General features: G+C 46.4%; 1 protein-coding gene and 1 pseudogene across 1 annotated transcript; both read left to right on the forward strand.

The window, feature by feature from the left end:
- Positions 1–14,989: 14,989 nt before the first annotated feature.
- LOC114932961 (uncharacterized) lies at positions 14,990–15,991 on the forward strand. The gene has a single exon (XM_029305364.2). It carries the CDS (start codon positions 14,990–14,992, stop codon positions 15,989–15,991), a length of 1,002 nt encoding a protein of 333 aa, XP_029161197.2.
- A 2,135-nt stretch (positions 15,992–18,126) lies between these two features.
- On the forward strand, positions 18,127–19,770 carry LOC146721435 (large subunit ribosomal RNA; annotated as a pseudogene).
- The last annotated feature ends 303 nt before the right edge of the window (positions 19,771–20,073 follow it).

The raw sequence follows: 20,073 nt of genomic DNA on the forward strand, positions 1-20,073 counted from the left end.
TTCTGGTAGAGATTGCGACGGTTAAGTCCCGGAGAGATGGTTTCTTAGTAGCGATAGCGGCGTTCCTTTGATGACTCATCGCCGGGCGCTCCGACTTTCCTTATCCTATTCTCGGTAGCGATAGCGGTATGCTTTTGTTGGCTATGCGCTCCGACTTATCTTATCTTCTTCTTGGTAGCGATAGCGGTGCTTCTTTGATGACTCATCGCTACGCGGCTTGCAACGGGCCTTGCAGGTTGCAACGTGTTTCAGCGTTGCATCATGCATTGCATCGTACTTCTGGTATGTAACGGTTCTCAACCGTCTTTCTAGAACCTTCTAGAATCTTTTAGGTGTTCCTTGAGAGTAAAGCCGAGTTCACATAATAAAGCGGGTTTCATACCTAATTACTACTTTTCAAGCGATATATATATATTTTAGGTATTGTTCTCTAGAATATGTCGATTCCCTTTGCGTTTTAAAATAAAATGCATTACTTCGTAAATTTTGTTATGAATTAAAATAATCATGATGGACTAGTAAAATTTATCAATTTACATTTACAGTCCATAGTTATATGTAAATTGATGGAGTAACTCGCGTCAGGAACGGATTTCTAAATTTTCTAATATTTTATATCCGTCATTTAAAAATTGTGATGGACAAATAAAACTTATCAATTTACATTTACATTTCATAGTTATATGTAAATTGATAGATAACTCGTGTCAGGAACGAATTTCTAAATTTTCTAATATTTTATACTTATGATTTGAAAATCACGATGGACGGTTAAAACTTATCAATTTACATTTATATTCCATAGTTACATGTAAATTGATGGAAAACTCATATGGAGAATAACGTATTAATTTTGTGCTATTATACCGTACTTGCGGCTACATATGACTTATCGGTTATTCGCTAACTGTCCCTGACTAAGTTTAACACTCAAATTACACATATCTTTTGTGGCTAGATGTAAATTGATGCTTATTATAGAAAAGATCATAATCAAGATAAAATACCTATATATTCATGGTTGAACTACGATATCCTTATTTAGTAGTACCTTTGAGCGTACGACGGATGTAATGTTATATTGCATATGAATTTTTAGTCTCCTGATGAATGGGAGTTTTAAGGTTAATAATATATTTGCTATAGGCGTGCTTATTCTCTAACCTGTATGTTTCCTAACGAATGATCCGGCCACCCCCCCTTTTTTTTTAAAATTTTTAAAATTTTTTGGCTTGCAAACCCAAAAATTTTTTTAAAAAATTTTTCCCGGGGGGTTCGGGGTTTTGGGTTTTTAAAAGGACCCCAAAAAAAGGGTTTTTTTTTTTTAAAAAATTTTTTTTTCCCCAAAAATTTTTAGGACCCGGGGGCCCCTTTTTTTTTTTTTTTTTTCCCCTTTTTGGTTTTTTAAAAATAAAAATTTTTTTTCCCCCTTTTTTTTCCCCCGGGCCCCCTTTTAAAAAAATTTTTCCCCCCCTTTTTTTCCCTTTTTTTTTTTTTTTAAAAAAAAAGGGGTTAAAAAAAAATTTTAATTTTTTCCCCTTTTTTTAAATTTTTAAAAAAAGGGGGAAAAAAAAACCCCCAACCCCCCAAAAAAAAAAAAAAAAAACCCGGTTAAAAAAAAATTTTTTTTTTCCCTTTTTAAAAAAAATTTTTTAAAAGTTTGGGGAAAGGGGTTTTTTTTTTTGGGCTTTTTTTTAAAATTTTTCCCCTTTTTCCAAAAAAACCCTTTTCCGGGGGGTTTAAATTTATTAAAAATCCCCCCCAAAAAAAAAACCCTTTTTTTTAAAAGAATTTTTTTTTTCCCCAAAGCGGGGGTTTTTAAAAATTTTTTTAAAAAGGGGGGGGGAAAAAAAAAAAAAAAGGGGGGGGGTTTTTTCCCCCCCCCCCCTTTTTTTTTTTTGGGGGAAACCCAAAAATTTTTCCCTTTTTAAAAAAAAAAGGGGGCCATTTTTTTTGGGGAAAACCGGTTTTTTTAAAAATTTTTTTTAAAAATATTTTTAAATTCCCCCGGCCCCCATTTTTTTTTTCCCTGTTTGGTTTTTTTTTAAAAAGGGGGAAAAAAAATTTTCCCCAAAAATTTTAAAAAACCCCCCTTTTTTTAAAAAAAAAAAAGGGGGGCCGGAGGGAAAGGGGGTTTTTTCCAAAAAAAGGGGGGAAAAAAAAAAATTTTGGTTTTAAAAAAATTTTTTGGGGTTTCCCCGGGCCCCCCAATTTTGGGAAAAGGGGGAAAAATTTTTGGTTCCCCCCCCCCCGGGGGGGGGCCCCCCCCTTTTTTTTTTTTTTTTTTTTTGGGGGGGGGGAAAAAGGGGTTTTGGGGTGGGGGGGGGGGAAAAAAAAAAACCCCCTTTTTCCCGGGGAAAAAAAAAACCCCAAAAGGGGGGGGCCCCCCCGGGCCCCCCCGGGGGGGAAAAAAAAAAAAAAAAAAATTTTTTTTTCCTTGGGGGGAAAAAAAACCCCCCGGGGTTTTTTCCCGGGAAGGGGGGGGGTTTTTGGGGCCCCCCCCCCCCGGGGGGCCCCCCCCCTTTTTTTGGGGGGGGTTTCGGGGGGGAAAAATGCCGGAACCCAAAAAGGGGGGGGGGGGCCCGGGAACCCCCCCAAATTTTTTTTTTAAAAAAAAGGGAAAAAAAACCCCCCCCCCCGGGGGGGACCCAAAACCAATTTTTGGGGGGAAAAATTAAAAACCCAAACCCCCCGGGGGGGGGCCCCGGGCCCCCCCTTTTTGGGGGGTTTGGGGGGAAAACCCCAAAGGGGGGGGGGTTTTTTCCCCTTGGGGGGCCCCCCCCGGGGGCCCCAAAAGGGGGGGGAAAAAAAAATTTTTTTTTTTGGGGGGGGGGCCCAAAAAACCCCCCCGGGGGGGGGCCCCCAAAAAATTTTTGCCCGGTTGGGGGGGGGCCCCCCTTTTGGGGGGGGGGGGAAAAAAATTTTTTTTGGGGGAAATTTTTCCCAAAAAAAATTTTTTCCCCAAAACCCCCCCCCCCGGGGGGGGGTTTTGGGCCAAAAAACCCAAAAAAAAAAATTTTAAAAAAGGGGGTTTTGGGGGGGGGGGGGAAAAAAAAAAATGGGGGGCCCAAAAGGGGGAAAACCGGGGGGGGCCCCGGGGGGGGGGCCCCCCCCCCGGGGGGGGGGGGTTTCCCCTTTTTCCCCCCGGGGGGGGGGTTTCCCCCCCCTTTTGGGGGGGGAAAAAGGGGGGGGTTTTTGGGAAACCCCCCCCTTTTTTTTTGGGGGGCCCCGTTTCCGGGGGGTTGGGTTTTTCCCCCCTTTTAAAAAAAATTTTGGGGCCCCCGGGGCCCCCAAAAATTTTCCCGGGGGGGGCCCCCCTTGGAAACCCCCTTTTTAAAAAAAACCCCGGGGTTTTAAAAAAAAAGGGGGGGCCCTTTTTTGGGGGAATTTCCCCCTTTCCCCAAAAACCCCCCCCCCCCCCTTTTTTTTCCCCCTTTAATTAAAGGGAAAAAAACCCCCCCCCCTTTTTAAAAATTTTTTTTTAAAAACCCCCCCCAAAACCGGGCCCCCGGGGGGAAAAAACCCCCCCCCCGGGGGTTTTTCCCCCCCCCTTTGGGGGTTTGGGGCCCCCGGGGGTTTTTTTGGGGGGGCCCCCGGGGGGTTTTTTAAATTTTTTGGGGTTTCCCGGGGCCGGGGGGGGGCGGCCCCCTTTTAAAATTTAAAGGGGGGGGGTTTTGGGGGGGGGTCGGGGTTTTTTTTCCCCCGGGGGGGGGAAAGGGGCCCTTTTTCCCCCCGGGTTTTTCCCCCCCCCGGGGGGGGTTTTCCCCCCCTTTTTTTTTGGGGGGGGCCCCCTTTTTTTTTCAAAGGGGGGGAAAAAACCCCCCCGGGGGCCCGGGGGCCCGGGGGCCCCCCCCCTTTTTTTGGGGGGGGGGGGAAAAAAAAAAAAAAAAAAAGGGGGGGCCCCAAAAATTTTGGGTTCCCCCTTTGGGGGGGGTTTCCCCCCCAAATTCCGGGGGGGGGCCCCCCCCCCCCCGGGGGGAAAAAAAGGGGGGGGGGGTTTTGGGGGGCCCCCCTTTCCCATTTTTTTTTTTAAATTTTTTTTTTTTTTTGGGGGGGGGGTTTTCCGGGGGGGAAAAAATTTTTTTTTGGGGGGGAAAAATTTTTTTTGGGGGCCCCCCCCGGGGGGGGGAAAATTTCCGGGCCCCCCCCCGGGGTTTTTTTCCCCCTTTTATTTTTTTTTTAAAAAAAATTTCCCCCCCCCGGGGGAAACCCTTTTTTTTTTTTGGGGGTTTGGGGGGGGGGGGGGGCCCCCCAAAATTTTTTTTTCCGGGGTTTAAAAAGGCCGGTTTTTTGGGGGTTTCCCGGCCCCGGGGGGGGGAACAAAAATTTTCCCCCCAATTTTTCCCCCTTTCCCCGGGGGCGGGGCCCCTTTTCCCCCCCCGGGGGGGTTGGGGGGTTTTTAAAAAAAAAACCCCCCCTTTCCGGGGAAAATTTTTGGGGGCCAGGGGTTTTTAAAACAAGGGCCCTTTAAAAAACCCCAAAAATTTTTTTTGGGGGGGGTTTTTTTTTTGGGGAAAAACCCCCCCCGGGGTTTTAAAAAAAGGGGGGGGTTTTTTAAAAAACCCAAATTAAAAAAAAAAAAAACCCCCCCCCAAAACCCCCCCCCTTTTTTTTTTTTTTCCCCCCCCAAAAAAACCTTCCCCGGGGGGGGGGGGGCCCCCCCCCCGGGGGTTTTGGGGGGTTTAAAAAAAACCCAAAAACCCCGGGGGGTTTTTTTTAAAGGGGGGCCCCCCTTCCAAAAAGGGTCAACGGGGGAATTTTTTTCCGGGGCCCCAAAAATTTTTAAACCCCCTGGGGGGGGCCCCTTTAATTCTGCGTTAAAAAAAGGTTTCCCGGGCCCCCCCCCTTTTTTTTCCTTTTTTCCGGTTTTTTTTTTTTTTGGTTGTTTTTTTCCAAGGGGGGGCCCCCTTCGGTTTGCCCCCCCCCCGGTTTTTTTTATTTTTTTTTTTAAAAAAATTTTTTAAAAATTTTTTTTTTTTTTCCCCCCCCCCCCAAAAAAAAAAAAAAAGGGGGGGAAAAAAAAAGGGGGGGAAAAAAAACCCCCCCCCCCAAAAAACCCCCCGGGGTTTTTTCCCCGGGGGTTTTTTCCCCCCCAAAGGGGGCCCCCGTTTTTCCCCCCCCGGGGGGCCCCCCAAAATTTTTCCCCCCCCCCCGGGTTTTGGGGCCCCCCAAAAAACCCCCCTTTTCCCCCTTTTTTTCCCCCCCTTTTTTTTTTAAAGTTCCCCCCCCCTTTTTTCCCCCCCTTTTTCCCCCGGGGTTTTTTTTGGGGGTTTTTTTTGGGGAAACCCAAACGCCAAAGGGGGGTTTTTTTAAAAAAGGGGGCCCCCGTAAAAAAACAAAAAAAACCCCCAAAGGGCCCCCCCAATTTTCAAAAAAAAAAATTTTTTTTTTGGGGGGCCCGGTTGGGAATTCCCCCCCCCCCCCAAAAAAATTTTTTTCCCCAAAAAAATTTTTTTTTTAAAAGGGCCCCAATTTCCCCAAAAAAATTTTTTTCCCCCCCAAAAAAAAAAATTTTTTTTAAAAAAATTCTTTAAAAATTTTTTTTTTCCCCCCCCAAAAAACTATCAAATCAACTTATAGGAGACCTTCCCCCCCCTTTTTAAATCCATCATCTTCTTTTACGCATACAAAATTTGATTTCGCCGGGGGCCTTTTCCCTTTTTACTTTTATTAGTCGGGGAAGAACAAAAGACCCCGTAAAAAATTACAAACCCTTGTTTTATTTTTTCTTTGGAAAGAAGGCTAAACCCCCCATAAGGCTCGTTGAGGATTAAATTTCCCCTTCGGAATTTATAGCGGTCTTTCAAGATTCCCCTTAATCGACCCGGGAATTTTCCACAAAAATCTACAAACGACCCAAAAGAAAGAACTTTCACGGGGCGGCCCCGGGGAAATTAAAAAACGGCTTTTACAAATTGACCCCAAAGACCTTTTGGGTACGAGCCCTTTTTTTTCAAAGACCGATGGAAAGGGTTTCATCCCACCCACACCGCAAAATTTAGGGGGTCTTGGGAAGCGGGAATAAGCCTAAAAAAAGGGACTTGAAAAAAGGGAGTGGGTCCGGGGTACCTTGTCTCAGGTCGAAATTTTTCCCAACCCACTTTTTCCCGAGTCAGGCCTTTTCTCAATTCGCTCCTTTTTTGCTGGCGTTAAAAAACACGACCCGGGGCGATTTTTTTTAAACACTCACCCCCGGGTTTATTTTTTTATAGGCCCATCAATAACCGCAGTACCCGGGAAAAATCATTTCTCGCGGGAAACGAAAATTTTACTCTCTCGATGGCAGCCCCGTCAACGCAAAAGCACGAGGGGGGGGTTTTGGCGTGCTTGGTCTCTTGAAATTTTGGGATTCTTTTCGCAACAAGCAAAGGGGAAGGGTAAGAAATGCGAGTTTTTTGCGTCGGTGAGCTTTCCCCGTAAAGAAACCCCCTGCTCCCTCCCCAGTAAAATGGGAAAATCGCTCGATTTTCCCCGATCCACCCCGGATCCCACGGGCTCGTTCGGGTAGAACATACGACCGCGTCCCCCTCGTTCAAGCGACCCTCACGCTGCTTTGCCGTTCCTTATTAATTGTGAAATTTTAAATTTCCTTTTTAAAACCGAAAAATTTTAATGGATTAAATCTAGATTTAGGGAAGAGTTTGTTTTGTTTGCCAAACACTGTTCGCTGGTCTTTTTGGGTTTAAGATAACTGTGTTTCCCAACGGGCGACCTTTGTAAAATTTTCCCTCCCTATTTGCCCCTCGAAATTTCGAGAAAATAAATACTTTCGCAAAGTTTTTTTAAGCAAGGGTGTCTCATTGTCGCAAATTTTATTTGTTGTCACATATTTACGTTTTGTCGCGAAGATTATAAGGTTTCGCCCCTTTTAAAGGGCATTCAGGGGATTTTAAAAAAATCGATTTTCTCCCTTTTGCCCCTTATAACGGGCTCAAACCTGTGGAAAGATTTCGCATCTTTTTCCCTGCAGGCGGGGGGATATGTTTTAAAAAAATTTTGGGAAACCCCAACTGTCGAAAAAAAAAAATATATAATATATTGTTCTTGGGTTTCCCATCGAACCCGGGACCCCAAGGGTCGACCCAAAACGACTTTGTTTTGGCCCCCCGAGCGGACATCGACAGGTCAACCGGCCACGAATCCCCGATTTCCCCCGCGCGTGTCACCGCCGAGTTCAAAGCAAAACTCGTAATTCCGAATCGGTTGTCTTCCCCCCAGGTTAAAAAAAAAAGGGTTTAGGTTAGCCAAAAACACATTTAAAACACCCAAGATAAAGCTATGCTTTTAACGGGTCCGCGATTCCTGTTTTTTCTTTGTTTTTTGAAGAACGACAATCGAACCTTAAAACCGTATTCAATAAATTATCAAAAAAGGGGCCGAAGCGTCGGAAAACCCGATACAGTGTCCCAAAACTGATATTATACAAAAAATTACTGTTTTTTTAAAAAATAAAAAGGAAAAACCCTCCAAACTAAATATAAAAAAAAATTTCCTTAATTTTTCTTTACGGTTTTTGTAAAATTAATAAAAAATGTTTTATATTTTTTTGGGGATAGTTTATTTTTTTTGAAAAAATAAATATTAAATTTGAGGAATTTTTTAATAAATTTTTTCCCTCCCTTTTTTATCCTACATTAACCCAATTTTCAGGGGCCCAAATTCCCAAAGAAAAATTCTCTCAGATTGTATTATGTGTTTTTAATTTTAATCAGTTATTTATTACAATAATTTTTTTTTCAAGTGCTTTAGTCAAAGTGTCAATAGAAATTTTTTACAAAAAAATTATTTTCACATTCATTTTGTCACGTGTTCAATATCGGGTTGTATCCATCCAAAGGGAACAAATTAATTTGTCAAAGGACATCAAAAAAAACCCCTACAAAAGGGAAAAATCAGTAAAAGGAAAAGAAAAGAGAGTGGGGGTGTGTGTATACGGGGTAAAAACACACACGCACACACACCACCAAAACACACACACAAAACGCCGCGTGTAACAAAAAAGCCCAAACCTTCGAGCCTCACTTAAACCCCCCCCGCGTCGGAAAAATGTGGGGGCGGCCCCCTCCCGATTACCGCCCGGGAAATTTTTGCTTTAAATTTGCAACTAATTTTTTTTTTTATAAATTTTAAAAAATAAACTTCGGGTAAAAATTTTTTGGAAAGGGAAAAAACGTCTTTAAAATTTATCAGGAAAAAACGACATTTTAAAAACAAACGGTTGTTTTGAATCACCCCCGTATAATAAGGAAGGATCGAAAGATATTTTTGACTATCTGTCCCAATGTGTCGGGCCCCGACGGTTTTTTTTTAAAAAAACTTTCCCCCCCCGCGGGGGGAAAAATTAAAAACAACAATCAAATTTTTGGGGAGGTTCCCGGGGGAGGCGGGGGGGGTTGGAAAATGGGGGGGGGGCCCCAGAATTTTTCCCCTTCTGCGATAAAAGGGAAAAAAATGGGAAGTAAGGGGGGGGAAAAAAACAAAAATAAGAAGGTTAAATTGGGAAGGCGAGGAAGGTAAATTTGGGGGGTTTTAAGTATTTAATTTTTTAGGGACGAAAAGGGCAATTTTGGTTTTTGAAGGAGAGGCCGGGCGATTAAGCGGGGAAATTCAAAATTCCCGGGCCAATTTTGGAGCGGAGGGGTTTGGGAAATTTAAAACGGGAGGGTTGTGGGGGCCCCCGAAAAAGGTGAGAAAAAGAAAAATGGAGCGGGGAAGAAAAAGAGCCCGGTTTTTAAGGGAAAAAGGAGGGTTTTTTGGGGAAGGGAAGGAAGTTTCGAGGGAATTTAAAAAAAAAAAAAAAAGCCCCTTTGAAAAGGGAATTTTTTCCCAGAAAGTAGGTTGTTGGGAATAAAAAAAAAAACCCCCAAAATTTAAAAAAAAACTTGGGGGGATGAAAAGGCCTTGAGTGAGGGAAGGGCGGGAAAAGGGGAAAACAAAAAATGATTTTGGGGGCCCCGGGGAATTGAAAGGGCGGGTTTTTGGGGGGGAAAACAAGTTCTTTCAAAGGAAATTGGGAAAAAGGGGAAAGGGAAAATTTGGTTTGTTTTGGGAAAAAGAAGGGAAGGTTAAGTTAAAAAAGGGAGGGGAGGAAAAAGGGGGAAATTCGTGGGAATAGGGGTTGGGGGGAAAGGGGGGGGTTTGGGGCAAAAGGGTTTGGGAAAAATTTTTCCGTTTTAATAGGCGCCCAACTTGGGGTGGCGGGGGGAAATTATTGCGGGGAAGGGGGGGTCCCCCTTAAAAAAGAATGCGATGGAAAGGTTAAGGGTAGGGGTGACCCCCAAGGTCAATTAAAGGGGAAAGGGGGGGGGGGGGGGGGGTTGGGAAGGGTGGGAAATTAATCCCGGGAAAAAGAAAATTGGGAAGGATGCAAAGCGGTGGGCCCAAAAACCCTAGGGCGGCAAACCCCAAAATACCAGGGGTATTATCGGAAATACCCCCAATTCCCCGATGGTGGGGAAGGTATGTTAATTTAAGTTTTTTTCAGGAATGGGGGTACAGAAATGGGGAATGTTAACCGGTTATAGGGTGGGGGAAAGGCAAAAAAAACCTTTTGGGGAGGGGTTAACCCAAGGGGGGGGAAAGGGTTTTGGCAATGAAAAAGAGGTCATTTTAATTTGGGGGCCCAAAGGATTTTTGGAAAACCCCCGGGGGGGGGAAAACATTTGGGGAAGGGAAAGGGGGCCCCCGGGGAAAAAAATTTTGGGGAAAAAAATTGGATCCCGGAAAAACATTTTATTTGGTTTTCCTTAAAAACCGTCCCCGCGGGCGGCGGCGGTGCGGCGGTTTCTCGGAAGTTTTAAACGAAAGGTTTTCCCCCAAGATTATTTTTTGCTCTTTGTTGAGGAAGAAGTTTTTTCCACGATTTTTTTTGAACTAATTTTTGTTTTTCCTTTGGGAACCAAAATTTCAACCCCATTTTACCCTAGGTTTTTTTCCCCCCTTTTTTTGGGTTTTGGAGGCCCATTGGAAAAAAGGAAAATGCGCGGAATTTTTAAAATTTTTTCACGTTTTTGGGGCCGAAGCAAGGCAATTCCCCCTTTTGGTTTAATTGAAAAATTTTACCCGAGATTTTTATTTCGGTTGTTTTGGGGGTTCCGGGGCGAGGGTCTTCAAAATGTTTTTCCCGGGGTTTTGGAGCGTGATTTGGGGCACATTTTGTTTTGCAACAAATTATAATGCGTCATTCGCTCGTAGATCTTCGGTGAACCCGGCAGTTATCGAGAAGTTAGTAGTCGTCGGCAAAACCGTCGGTAATTGTTCAGTAAAACATTGGTAAGGTGCCAGTAAGGTGTCGATAACCCGTTGGTAAAAGAACGTTCGTCGGTATATGGTTGGTAATGCCGGTATAAGAACGTATGTTGGTATATAGTCGGTAATGTCGGTAAAAGAACGTATGTCGGTATATTGTCGATAACGTCGGTAAAAGAACGTATGTCGGTATATCGTCGGTAATGTTGGTAAATCGAAAGTGTTCTCAATTGATTATTGTTTAAATGACTACTTTGTTGTACGGATTTACGAAGTTATTTCTTGAGACACAAGATTTTTAAGAGATTGAACTATTTGCGTTTTTCCGTGTTAGAATTCCGAGGGTGGCACCGCATGTGGTGGTCGACCCTAGTTTTATAGCCCGACCTTTTTTTTATAGCTTCCGCAGTGACGATGGAAAAGAGGAAAAATGCGTCGGAGATTTTTCTAGAATGTTCTCTTCCACGTGGTAGAAGCGTCTCTGAATTTGCTAACACGCGCGATTCCTTAGGTTAACGTGAATTTCACTTACCTTTAGTAGCACTTTCTTGATCGTGTCGGCTCGTACTTGGAGGTAGTGCGTGCGGCGAGGGTCGTTCACTGGGATGTTTGGCGGCGGCAGGCGTCGTGGTTGGAACGTTATTGGTATGCACTTCCACTGTAGGAGTTCGTCGTTGTTATTATTTTTAATGTTGAAAATGTTCTCGTATTCAGGATCGGCCTGATATTCCACTCCGAGGAATTGAGAATATTCCTCGGTCGCTGATTCGCGATAAAGTCGGTTTAGTTTTCGTAATTGATTCGTCCTTCCTGCGCGTCGCGTCTTAGGCATATTGAATTTGATGCATCCTCTGAATGATTACTCAAATAAGGAGGGTTGATATGCGGCGGACCTCACTATCAATTCCTTATTTTGGCAAATGCTGAGAATGTTAATTCTGACTGTGATGAGCGGTGGTCCGCTCCAAACACAGTTTGAATTATTCTGAATTCAAACGCCGTATGACAAATTTAAACGCTATCATATTTTATCACGGGAGTGGAAGTTTTGAAGAATACTGAACACTTGTTTTCACACATGAATACACTGATTTATTCGTATAGTAGTACAAAATTCGAGACTAAAACTTAGAATTAGAATTTAGATTTAGACTTAGAATTTAGAGTTAGAATATTATACTTAGAGTTAGAATTTTAGAATTAGAGTTAGGATTTAAAATTTGGACTTAGAGTTAGAATTTAGGAGTGCGACTATACTGTTCGGTGTCGCGCAGAGAACTGCCGAAATTCGGGACTGCTCTGAGGTCCTTCGTTTCGGCGGCTCGGGCCTGCGGCGGCCTGGAGAGGGGGAACTCTCCGGAGTAGGGGCTCTCACCGTGGTGGGAGATCCTTAGGCGCTACGAAGCGCCACGCTTAGTTTCTAGGCGGAGTTAAGCGTCATGGCCGGCTTTGGCGCGCTTTTCAAATAGCGTTTAAGGAACTTGGAGTAAACGAAAAAATTTATACGGCCGGACGTGACATTTAAGACAAATTCGTTGCGTTCGACAGTCAGGTCGTTCGCGAACTCGTGCCGTCGGCGCCGTTCACGCGCCCGACATACTCAGTGGTCTCTTTTGAGACAAATTCGTCGCGTTTCGACAACAAGGTCGTCCGCGAACTCTTGCCGTCCGCGCCGTTCACGCGCCTGACATAATCAATGGTCTCAAGTCAAACTTGAGACATACGCGTCGCGTTCGATAGAGGAAGCGTCCGCGAATCTTTCCGTCTGTACTACTGACATTGCTCAAAAAAAAAAAAAAATGTGTCGACAGCAAAAGATCTGTTGCAATTAGACACGATCTCTCAAGTAAAACGCGTGCTCGTGAATTACAAGAAGTTGGCTAAGGTCAATATTACCCTGCCAAAAATTCAAGAACGATTGGACGAGCTTACGTCGCTCTGGGCATCCTGCAGGGAACTCCACGTCAAGCTTTTACAATCTACGTCTTCAGATGAACGGGCGAAGGTTGCCTACTTCGTCGATGAAGATTTTCTAATCGCTGAGGATGTCTACCTCGAGACGGCCGATACGCTCCGTGATATGATAAGTAAATTAAGCGTCTCTTCACCGCCTTCTCTCGATCGTAGCACTGACTCCTCGTTTCGCGACAGTAATAATAATGGTTTCCAGTTGCCTTGTATTACGCTTCCGAAATTTTCGGGGAAGTTTTCCGAATGGGAAAGCTTCAAGAACACTTTCGAGTCTCTCGTTGCTAGTAACGGTACGCTCACTAACACTCAAAAGTTTCATTACCTGAAAACAAGTGTCATCGGTGACGCTGCTTTAATAATAAATAATTTAAAGATTTCGGATCCGAATTACGAATCGGCGTGACAACTCTTAATTGCCGAATATGATGATGAGGCGACCTTGATTAATACTCACTTGCATGCTTTCATGAGCATGCCCGTTATGAAACATGAAAGCGTAGGCGAGTTAAAGAGATTGGGAGACACGGTGGCTGCATCGCTGGCCGCGTTGACGAATTTGAGTCGACCGGTTGCTCAGTGGGACGATATGCTTGTTTATTGCGTCTCACAAAAATTCTGTCAAAAAACGCGAAGCGAGTGGAACTTGAAGTGTTCCTCTATAACTTCAATTCCGGCGTACAAAGATATTCATGAATTTCTTACGACTCGAATCCGCGGATTGTCAGACTTCGCGGAAGTTTCAAGAGAAAGTGTTAATCAAAAGCCAAACAAGCCGCGTTCGTCAATGCATAACGTCACGCTGTCAAGTGCATATGCTGCTCAGGCAATCATTTCGTGATAAAGTGCGAGCCGGCCGTTTCGTCAAAAATCAGTTGAACAACGAAATGAGCTCGCTCGCAAAAATCGTGTATGCTTTAATTGCTTGCGCTCGGGGCATATTTCGCCGAATTGCCCGAGCCAACAGCGATGCAACCACTGCAGTCGGTCTCATCATTCTTTATTGCATTCCGAAAATTATCAATCGTCAGCTGTCAGAAAAGATTCGGAAGCTGCGAAACCAAGCGTGAAAACGAATGCGAAGTCCGACGCCTTGGACGGTTCCAATAACGCTGCCGTGGCCAGCGTCCAGACAATCGAGCCGCCGGACTTTACGACTCCCGCGGTTCTCCTCGCAACCGCGTGGGTGAACATCCACACCGCTGAGGGCCGACGCTTTAAGGTTCGCGCGCTATTGGATCAGGGATCCAATTTTAGTTTTATATCGGAATCTTTCTGTCAAACCATACGGACCAGGCGACAAAGAACCGATTTACAAATCAAAGGATTCGGGGAAACCTACACACACGGGTGCCGCAAAGTCGCGCGTGTCCTTGCGAATGACTCCGTGCGCGAAATCCGACCCAGTATTTCCAATCACAGTGTACGTGTTTCCGAAGATCACGTCGTACGCGGCTTCGCGAGTTCGACCTACCAAACGCTCAATTCTTTTATTTATCGCGAGGCTTTACGACCCTCTCGGATGGGCCGCTCCCGTCGTGATCGTGGCAAAAATAATACTTCAAGAGCTGTGGTTGTTACATTGCGAATGGGACTCTCTCATCTCCGATGAGTTAACGTCCCGTTGGAATTATTTTGTATCAGAATTTCACAAATTAGAAATGATCAAAATTCCACGGTGGACTGGTCAAGGTCCACAAACTCTCGCGCTAGAGATACACGGTTTTGCTGACGCGTCAAATCGAGTTTATGCCGCCGTCGTATATCTTCGCGTCTATCATTCGCTTTCAGACTTCGCAATAAATTTAATCGCAGCAAAAACAAAGGTCGCGCCCGTGAAAACCGTGAGCATCCCGCGTCTAGAGTTAAACGCGGTAGTGTTATTGAGTCGCCTCGTAAAGTGGACTGTTAATTCGTTGCAGTTAGTTGGAATTCCGATCCATTGTTGGACGGATTCCACAATAGCTCTGGCGTGGTTGCGCCAGCACCCATCAAAGTGGAACACATACGTGGCCAACCGCGTGGCTGAAATACAGAACAATTTGCCATCTACTCGGTGGAGTCACGTACCATCGGCAGAGAACCCGGCGGATTGTGCGTCGCGCGGGCTATCCGCGTCTGAGTTAGTGTCGCATTCGCTATGGTGGACGGGACCACCATGGCTTCGGCAACCTTCAACGGCTTGGCCAATTCATGATATGACGAATACTAGACCCACTAATGAACTACAGCAAGTTTCAGCTGAACGGCGAAAAACTAAAGTTCTTCACATTGAAGGTGAAGAAGAGTGGGATCTACTTTACAAATTTTCAAGTTGGACGAAGCTCGTCCGAGTGACGGCTTACGTCCACAGGTTTCTCGCCTTACTGCGGAAGGAAAAGGTTCGTAAATTTAAAAAAGATTCGACACTGAGCGTCGACGAGCTTAAACGGGCCGAGCAATTCTGGCTGTCTTATGTCCAGCGGAGAGCTTTCAAGGTCGAATTCAAAACTTTGCAAAAGACTGCCACGATTTCAAAAAAGAGTTCCCTTCGAATTTTTGCTCCATTCTTAGGAAAAGATTCGGTACTCCGGCTTGGCGGGCGGTTGCGACACTCCGCTCTTAGCTACGATGAGCAACATCCCGTAATCGTGCCGCGACAACTCGCTTACCTTCTAATCGCTCAAGCTCATAAGAGTACACTCCACGGTGGAGTTCAAATCGTGCTGCGCACCCTTCGTCAGAATTATTGGTTAATGGGAGGGCGAAACTCCGTCAAGGGATATATAAGACAATGCATCCTTGCGTACGTCACTCGGCTAAACTTTCGAGCCAATTCATGGGAGACCTCCCGTCTCCACGCGTCAATCCGTCGTCTCCATTTGCTCATACGGGAGTGGATTATGCTGGCCCTTTCTTAGTCACTCCGTTCGTTGGCAGAGGCCAAAAAACCAGAAAAAATTATATAGCTTTGTTCATCTGCCTCGTCACGAAAGCAATCCACGTAGAGCTAGTCGAAGACTACTCTAGCGCTGGGTTCCTCGCCGCCTTTCGGCGATTTGTGAGCCGAAGGGGCTTGCCGTCCAAGCTATATAGCGATAATGGAACGAACTTCCACGGGGCTGACAAGGAATTGAACGACGCGTTCAGCGCCTTGATGAAGGATTCGTCACTGCACGACATCCTTGCAAATGACAAAATTGAATGGAACTTCATTCCGTCTGCGGCTCCTCACTTCGGTGGGCTATGGGAGGCGGGAATCAAAAGTCTCAAGTCGCACTTAAAACGAGTCGCCGGTTCGCGAACTCTGTCACAGGCCGAATTCGCGACGTTATTATGCCAAATCGAGGCGTGCTTAAATTCTCGTCCGATCGCGGCATTAAGCGACGATCCGAGTGACCTATCGGCACTCACTCCGGGTCATTTCCTGATCGGGCGCCCCATAATTGTGATACCGGAGGAGTCAGTGCTCGAAAGTAATGCGAATCGACTATCGCGATGGCAGATGGTCCATTCTTTAGTCGAACAGATTTGGCGCTCGTGGTCACAAGACTACTTGCACTCCCTGCAGCAGCGGCGTAAGTGGTCGGAAAAAACGTCTTGTTTTCGCATAGGAGAACTCGCCTTGTTGAAGAATCCCTTGCTCCCTCCGAGCAAGTGGAACCTAGCGCGAGTCACGCAGATTCATCCCGGCTCGGATGGACTCGTGCGAGTAGTTACGGTGAGAACTGCGAGCTCGATCCTGAAACGACCAATTACGCTACTGTGCCGGCTGCCAATCAATAGCAATATTTGAAAATTGTACTTGCGTTAAACTTAGATTGTAATTATTTGATAAATTTCGGGTGTGATTTATGTATTTAGCGTCAAAATCTACTATGTTAAGCAATATTCTCCTTTTCGGCGTGGTTTTCGAGCCAGGTATCGCATTTATGACTTTGTTATTCGACCCATCGCATTGTCGGTAGAATTTTGAAACATGTATAATTGTATTTGCGTGCTCGAACAGCCGAAAGAGGCAAATATTTGCTAAGGCTCAGTGCCTATTGAAAATTTAGAGCGTCTTTATAATTTAGAAATATTTACTCGAAAATTGTAAAAGGTTTTTTCACCTTCTGATTACTTGCCCTCGTTATTCGATTGCAAGGAATTATTGCATTGATCTCTTGTTTGATTTCTTGGTTGATTGAAAATTGATTTATTGTCTTCAACGTACGTTGAAGACTACCGTTGGCTATATTTCGCATATTCGCATACGTTCAAATGCGAGGCGGGCGGTATGTTTAAAATTGTCACGTATTTTCGGAGCGACGAAGCAAGGTTAATCGTAGAAATTGAAAATATTCGACGCCGAGATGTTATTCCGGTTGTTTTCGATTCCGCGAGCGAGGAATCTACAAAAACTCGCCTTTGTCTCGCGTTTCGGAGCGTGATGGGGCAATCGTCCGCGAATAGGATTTCAGCACGTGTGCCACGCGTCGATCGGATGAGCCTTAGCTGCCGAATTCCGCGAGGATCAAAAATGAGTCTACTCGAGGAGTCTGAACTGAAGAGACGTCTCCGTGTATATCAGCGAAAAGAGCATCGCGCGAATTTATCTCGTTCTAGAGCGAACTTCCGCGTTTTAATCTTGTCTGCGAGAGTTTTGAATAAAACTGCTTTGCCTCAAAAGTGAATTTCTCCACCTTTACAATTTTCTCCGCATCCAGTCTCCTTCGTATCTACGAGCCGACTTATAAATAAATAAATTTGCCTCTGCGCGGAAAATTAAAACAAATCGAAGGTTCTCGCACAACTTGTGAACTGCAGGACACATGAACATCGACATTTCGAACGCACATTGCGGTCCACGGATACAATTCCCGGACCACGCCTGGCTGAGAGTCGTTTTAGTACCCCTAAACTGCTTGCGCCCGAAAAGCGCGCACGGCCACGACGCGGGCGACCAGAGAATGGCGCGCGCGTCGCCTGTGCTCTGTGCAACGCTTACAATAAGCGTACGAGCGATCGTTGGACGTTCGCCCGAGGTGTCTGTGCCGCGCCGACCAGCCGCGGCGCAAATCCTTGCGTCGTCTGAAATGACACACCGAAATAATAATGAGAAAGAAAAGCGCACAAGCGTGTAAAACGTTGGCGAACGCGCGTCCAGAGAATGCTGCGCGAATTAAGAGGGGGAGCGTGTTTGTGTATCCAAGTCGTGTGTGTACGCGAGAGCCGAGGAGAAATGGGATGAGAGTAAGAGCGCGCGCGAAGGGAGCAACAAACGGCCAAAAAAAGGGTCAGGGCGGTGAATGGCACCGCTTTCCCTAGAGCGGCGCGTGCGTCGTTGTCTCCCGAAAGTAGGTAGCGCATGTCTCACCGTCTCTTCTCTCCGTACATCACACAGACTGACCGACTGCTCTCGCACTCTGTGCCGCGTCTCTCGGTGCGATAGCGCTCGCGCGTCTTATGCCGAAGCGCCCTTGCCCGCACACATAACGGTATTACGGAGAAATATACGGCGCGTCGTCGTCCGGCGGAGAGAGCATTCGTAATCCTTTACCTCTTTACGGAGAAGGGTTTTGAATCGCGAGCCGACCGCGTGTCCAAGTCCACGAAATTTTCGTAAAGCAAAAAAAAGGACCGGCGCGCCGCGTCGTGTACTCGTCGAATCGATTCCGCCCGAATTTCGTATATAAAAGAGAAAGGAGAGCCGAGAATTTCGAACCCCGCGATATATCGTCTCCATTACCACCAACGAGTGTGTGTGCGGTTAGCGCCCCGGCGATTTGCCTTCTCGCGTATTTCGTGTGCTGCCGCTGCTGCTCTCTCGTCGACGCTCTCTCTCTCTCCCTCTTATATATTATAGAGGAGAGACGACAATGAGCAACGCGGAGGAGGCAAACGGCTACGAAAACTCACTATGCGACGACCTCAGAGCAGGCGAGATTACCCGCTGAATTTAAGCATATTATTAAGCGGAGGAAAAGAAACTGACCAGGATTTCCTTAGTAGCGGCAAGCGAACAGGAAAGAGCCCAGCACCGAATCCCGCGGTTCCGCCGCAGAGAAATGTGGTGTTCGAAAGGATCCGCTTATCCCGAGGTGCCGCGTCGCGTCCAAGTCCATCTTGAATGGGGCCACTTACCCGTAGAGGGTGCCAGGCCCGTAGCGACCGGTGCGCGCCTCGGGAGAATCTCTCCTTAGAATCGGGTTGCTTGAGAGTGCAGCTCTAAGTTGGTGGTAAACTCCATCTAAGGCTAAATACGACCACGAGACCGATAGCGAACAAGTACCGTGAGGGAAAGTTGAAAAGAACTTTGAAAAGAGAGTTCAAGAGTACGTGAAACCGTTCAGGGGTAAACCTAAGAAACCCAAAAGATCGAACGGGGAGATTCATCGTCAGCGGCGCTGGCGTCGGTCGGCGATGTCCCGCGGAGTCCGTGCAAATCGATCGTCGGAACTGGGTATAGGGGCGAAAGACTAATTGAACCATCTAGTAGCTGGTTCCCTCCGAAGTTTCCCTTAGGATAGCTGGCACTTGGCCGTTCCGCACGGAACGCGCGCGAGTCTCATCTGGTAAAGCGAATGATTAGAGGCCTTGGGGCCAAAACGACCTCAACCTATTCTCAAACTTTAAATGGGTGAGATCTCTGGCTTTCTTGAATTATGAAGCCACGAGCATCTTCGAATCAGAGTGCCAAGTGGGCCATTTTTGGTAAGCAGAACTGGCGCTGTGGGATGAACCAAACGCAGAGTTAAAGCGCCCAACTCGACGCTCATGGGACACCATGAAAGGCGTTGGTTGCTTAAGACAGCAGAACGGTGGCCATGGAAGTCGGAATCCGCTAAGGAGTGTGTAAAACTCACCTGCCGAAGCAACTAGCCTTGAAAATGGATGGCGCTGAAGCGTCGAGCCTATACTCTGCCGTCAGTGGCAAGTGGGGCGGCAACCGGGAGCGGGCGTTAGTCTTCTCTCGCGTCGTCACGAAGCCCTGACGAGTAGGAGGGTCGCGACGGTGAGCGCAGAAAAGTCTGGGCGCGAGCTTGCCTGGAGCCGCCGTCGGTGCAGATCTTGGTGGTAGTAGCAAATACTCCAGCGAGGCCCTGGAGGACTGACGTGGAGAAGGGTTTCGTGTGAACAGCCGTTGCACACGAGTCAGTCGATCCTAAGCCTAGGAGAAATCCTATGTCAATGACGGCGTACAATATACTCGAGTGTCGAGAAATAATAATAAATATTATACGAAAGACACACGCCCGTCGGGCAAAAGGGAATCCGGTTCCTATTCCGGAACCCGGCAGCGGAACCGCATACAATTCGGGCCCTTGTAAGAGTGTTCGTCGGGGTAACCCAAAATGATCTGGAGACGCCGTTGGGAGATCCGGGAAGAGTTTTCTTTTCTGTATAAGCATTCGAGTTTCCTGGAAACCTCTAGCAGGGAGATAGGGTTTGGAACGCGAAGAGCACCGCAGTTGCGGCGGTGTCCGGATCTTCCCCTCGGACCTTGAAAATCCAGGAGAGGGCCACGTAGAGGTGTCGCGCCGGTTCGTACCCATATCCGCAGCAGGTCTCCAAGGTAAAGAGCCTCTAGTCGATAGAATAATGTAGGTAAGGGAAGTCGGCAAATTGGATCCGTAACTTCGGAATAAGGATTGGCTCTGAGAAGCGGGGCTGACGTGCCGGGCCTGGGCGAGGTGAACGGTCGGCGTTCTCGCGCCGGTCCCGGGATCCGAGCTCGGTCCCGTGCCTTGGCCTCCCGCGGATCTTCCTTGCTGCGAGGCTTCCGTGGCGGCGCAAGCCGTCGTGGTCGTCCTCTTCGGCCGCCATTCAACGCTCAGCTCAGAACTGGCACGGACTAGGGGAATCCGACTGTCTAATTAAAACAAAGCATTGCGA

The sequence above is a fragment of the Nylanderia fulva genome, unplaced genomic scaffold, assembly GCF_048542155.1.
Source record: "Nylanderia fulva isolate GAGA-0341 unplaced genomic scaffold, ASM4854215v1 Scaffold476, whole genome shotgun sequence".
In the NCBI taxonomy this organism is placed as follows: domain Eukaryota; kingdom Metazoa; phylum Arthropoda; class Insecta; order Hymenoptera; family Formicidae; genus Nylanderia; species Nylanderia fulva.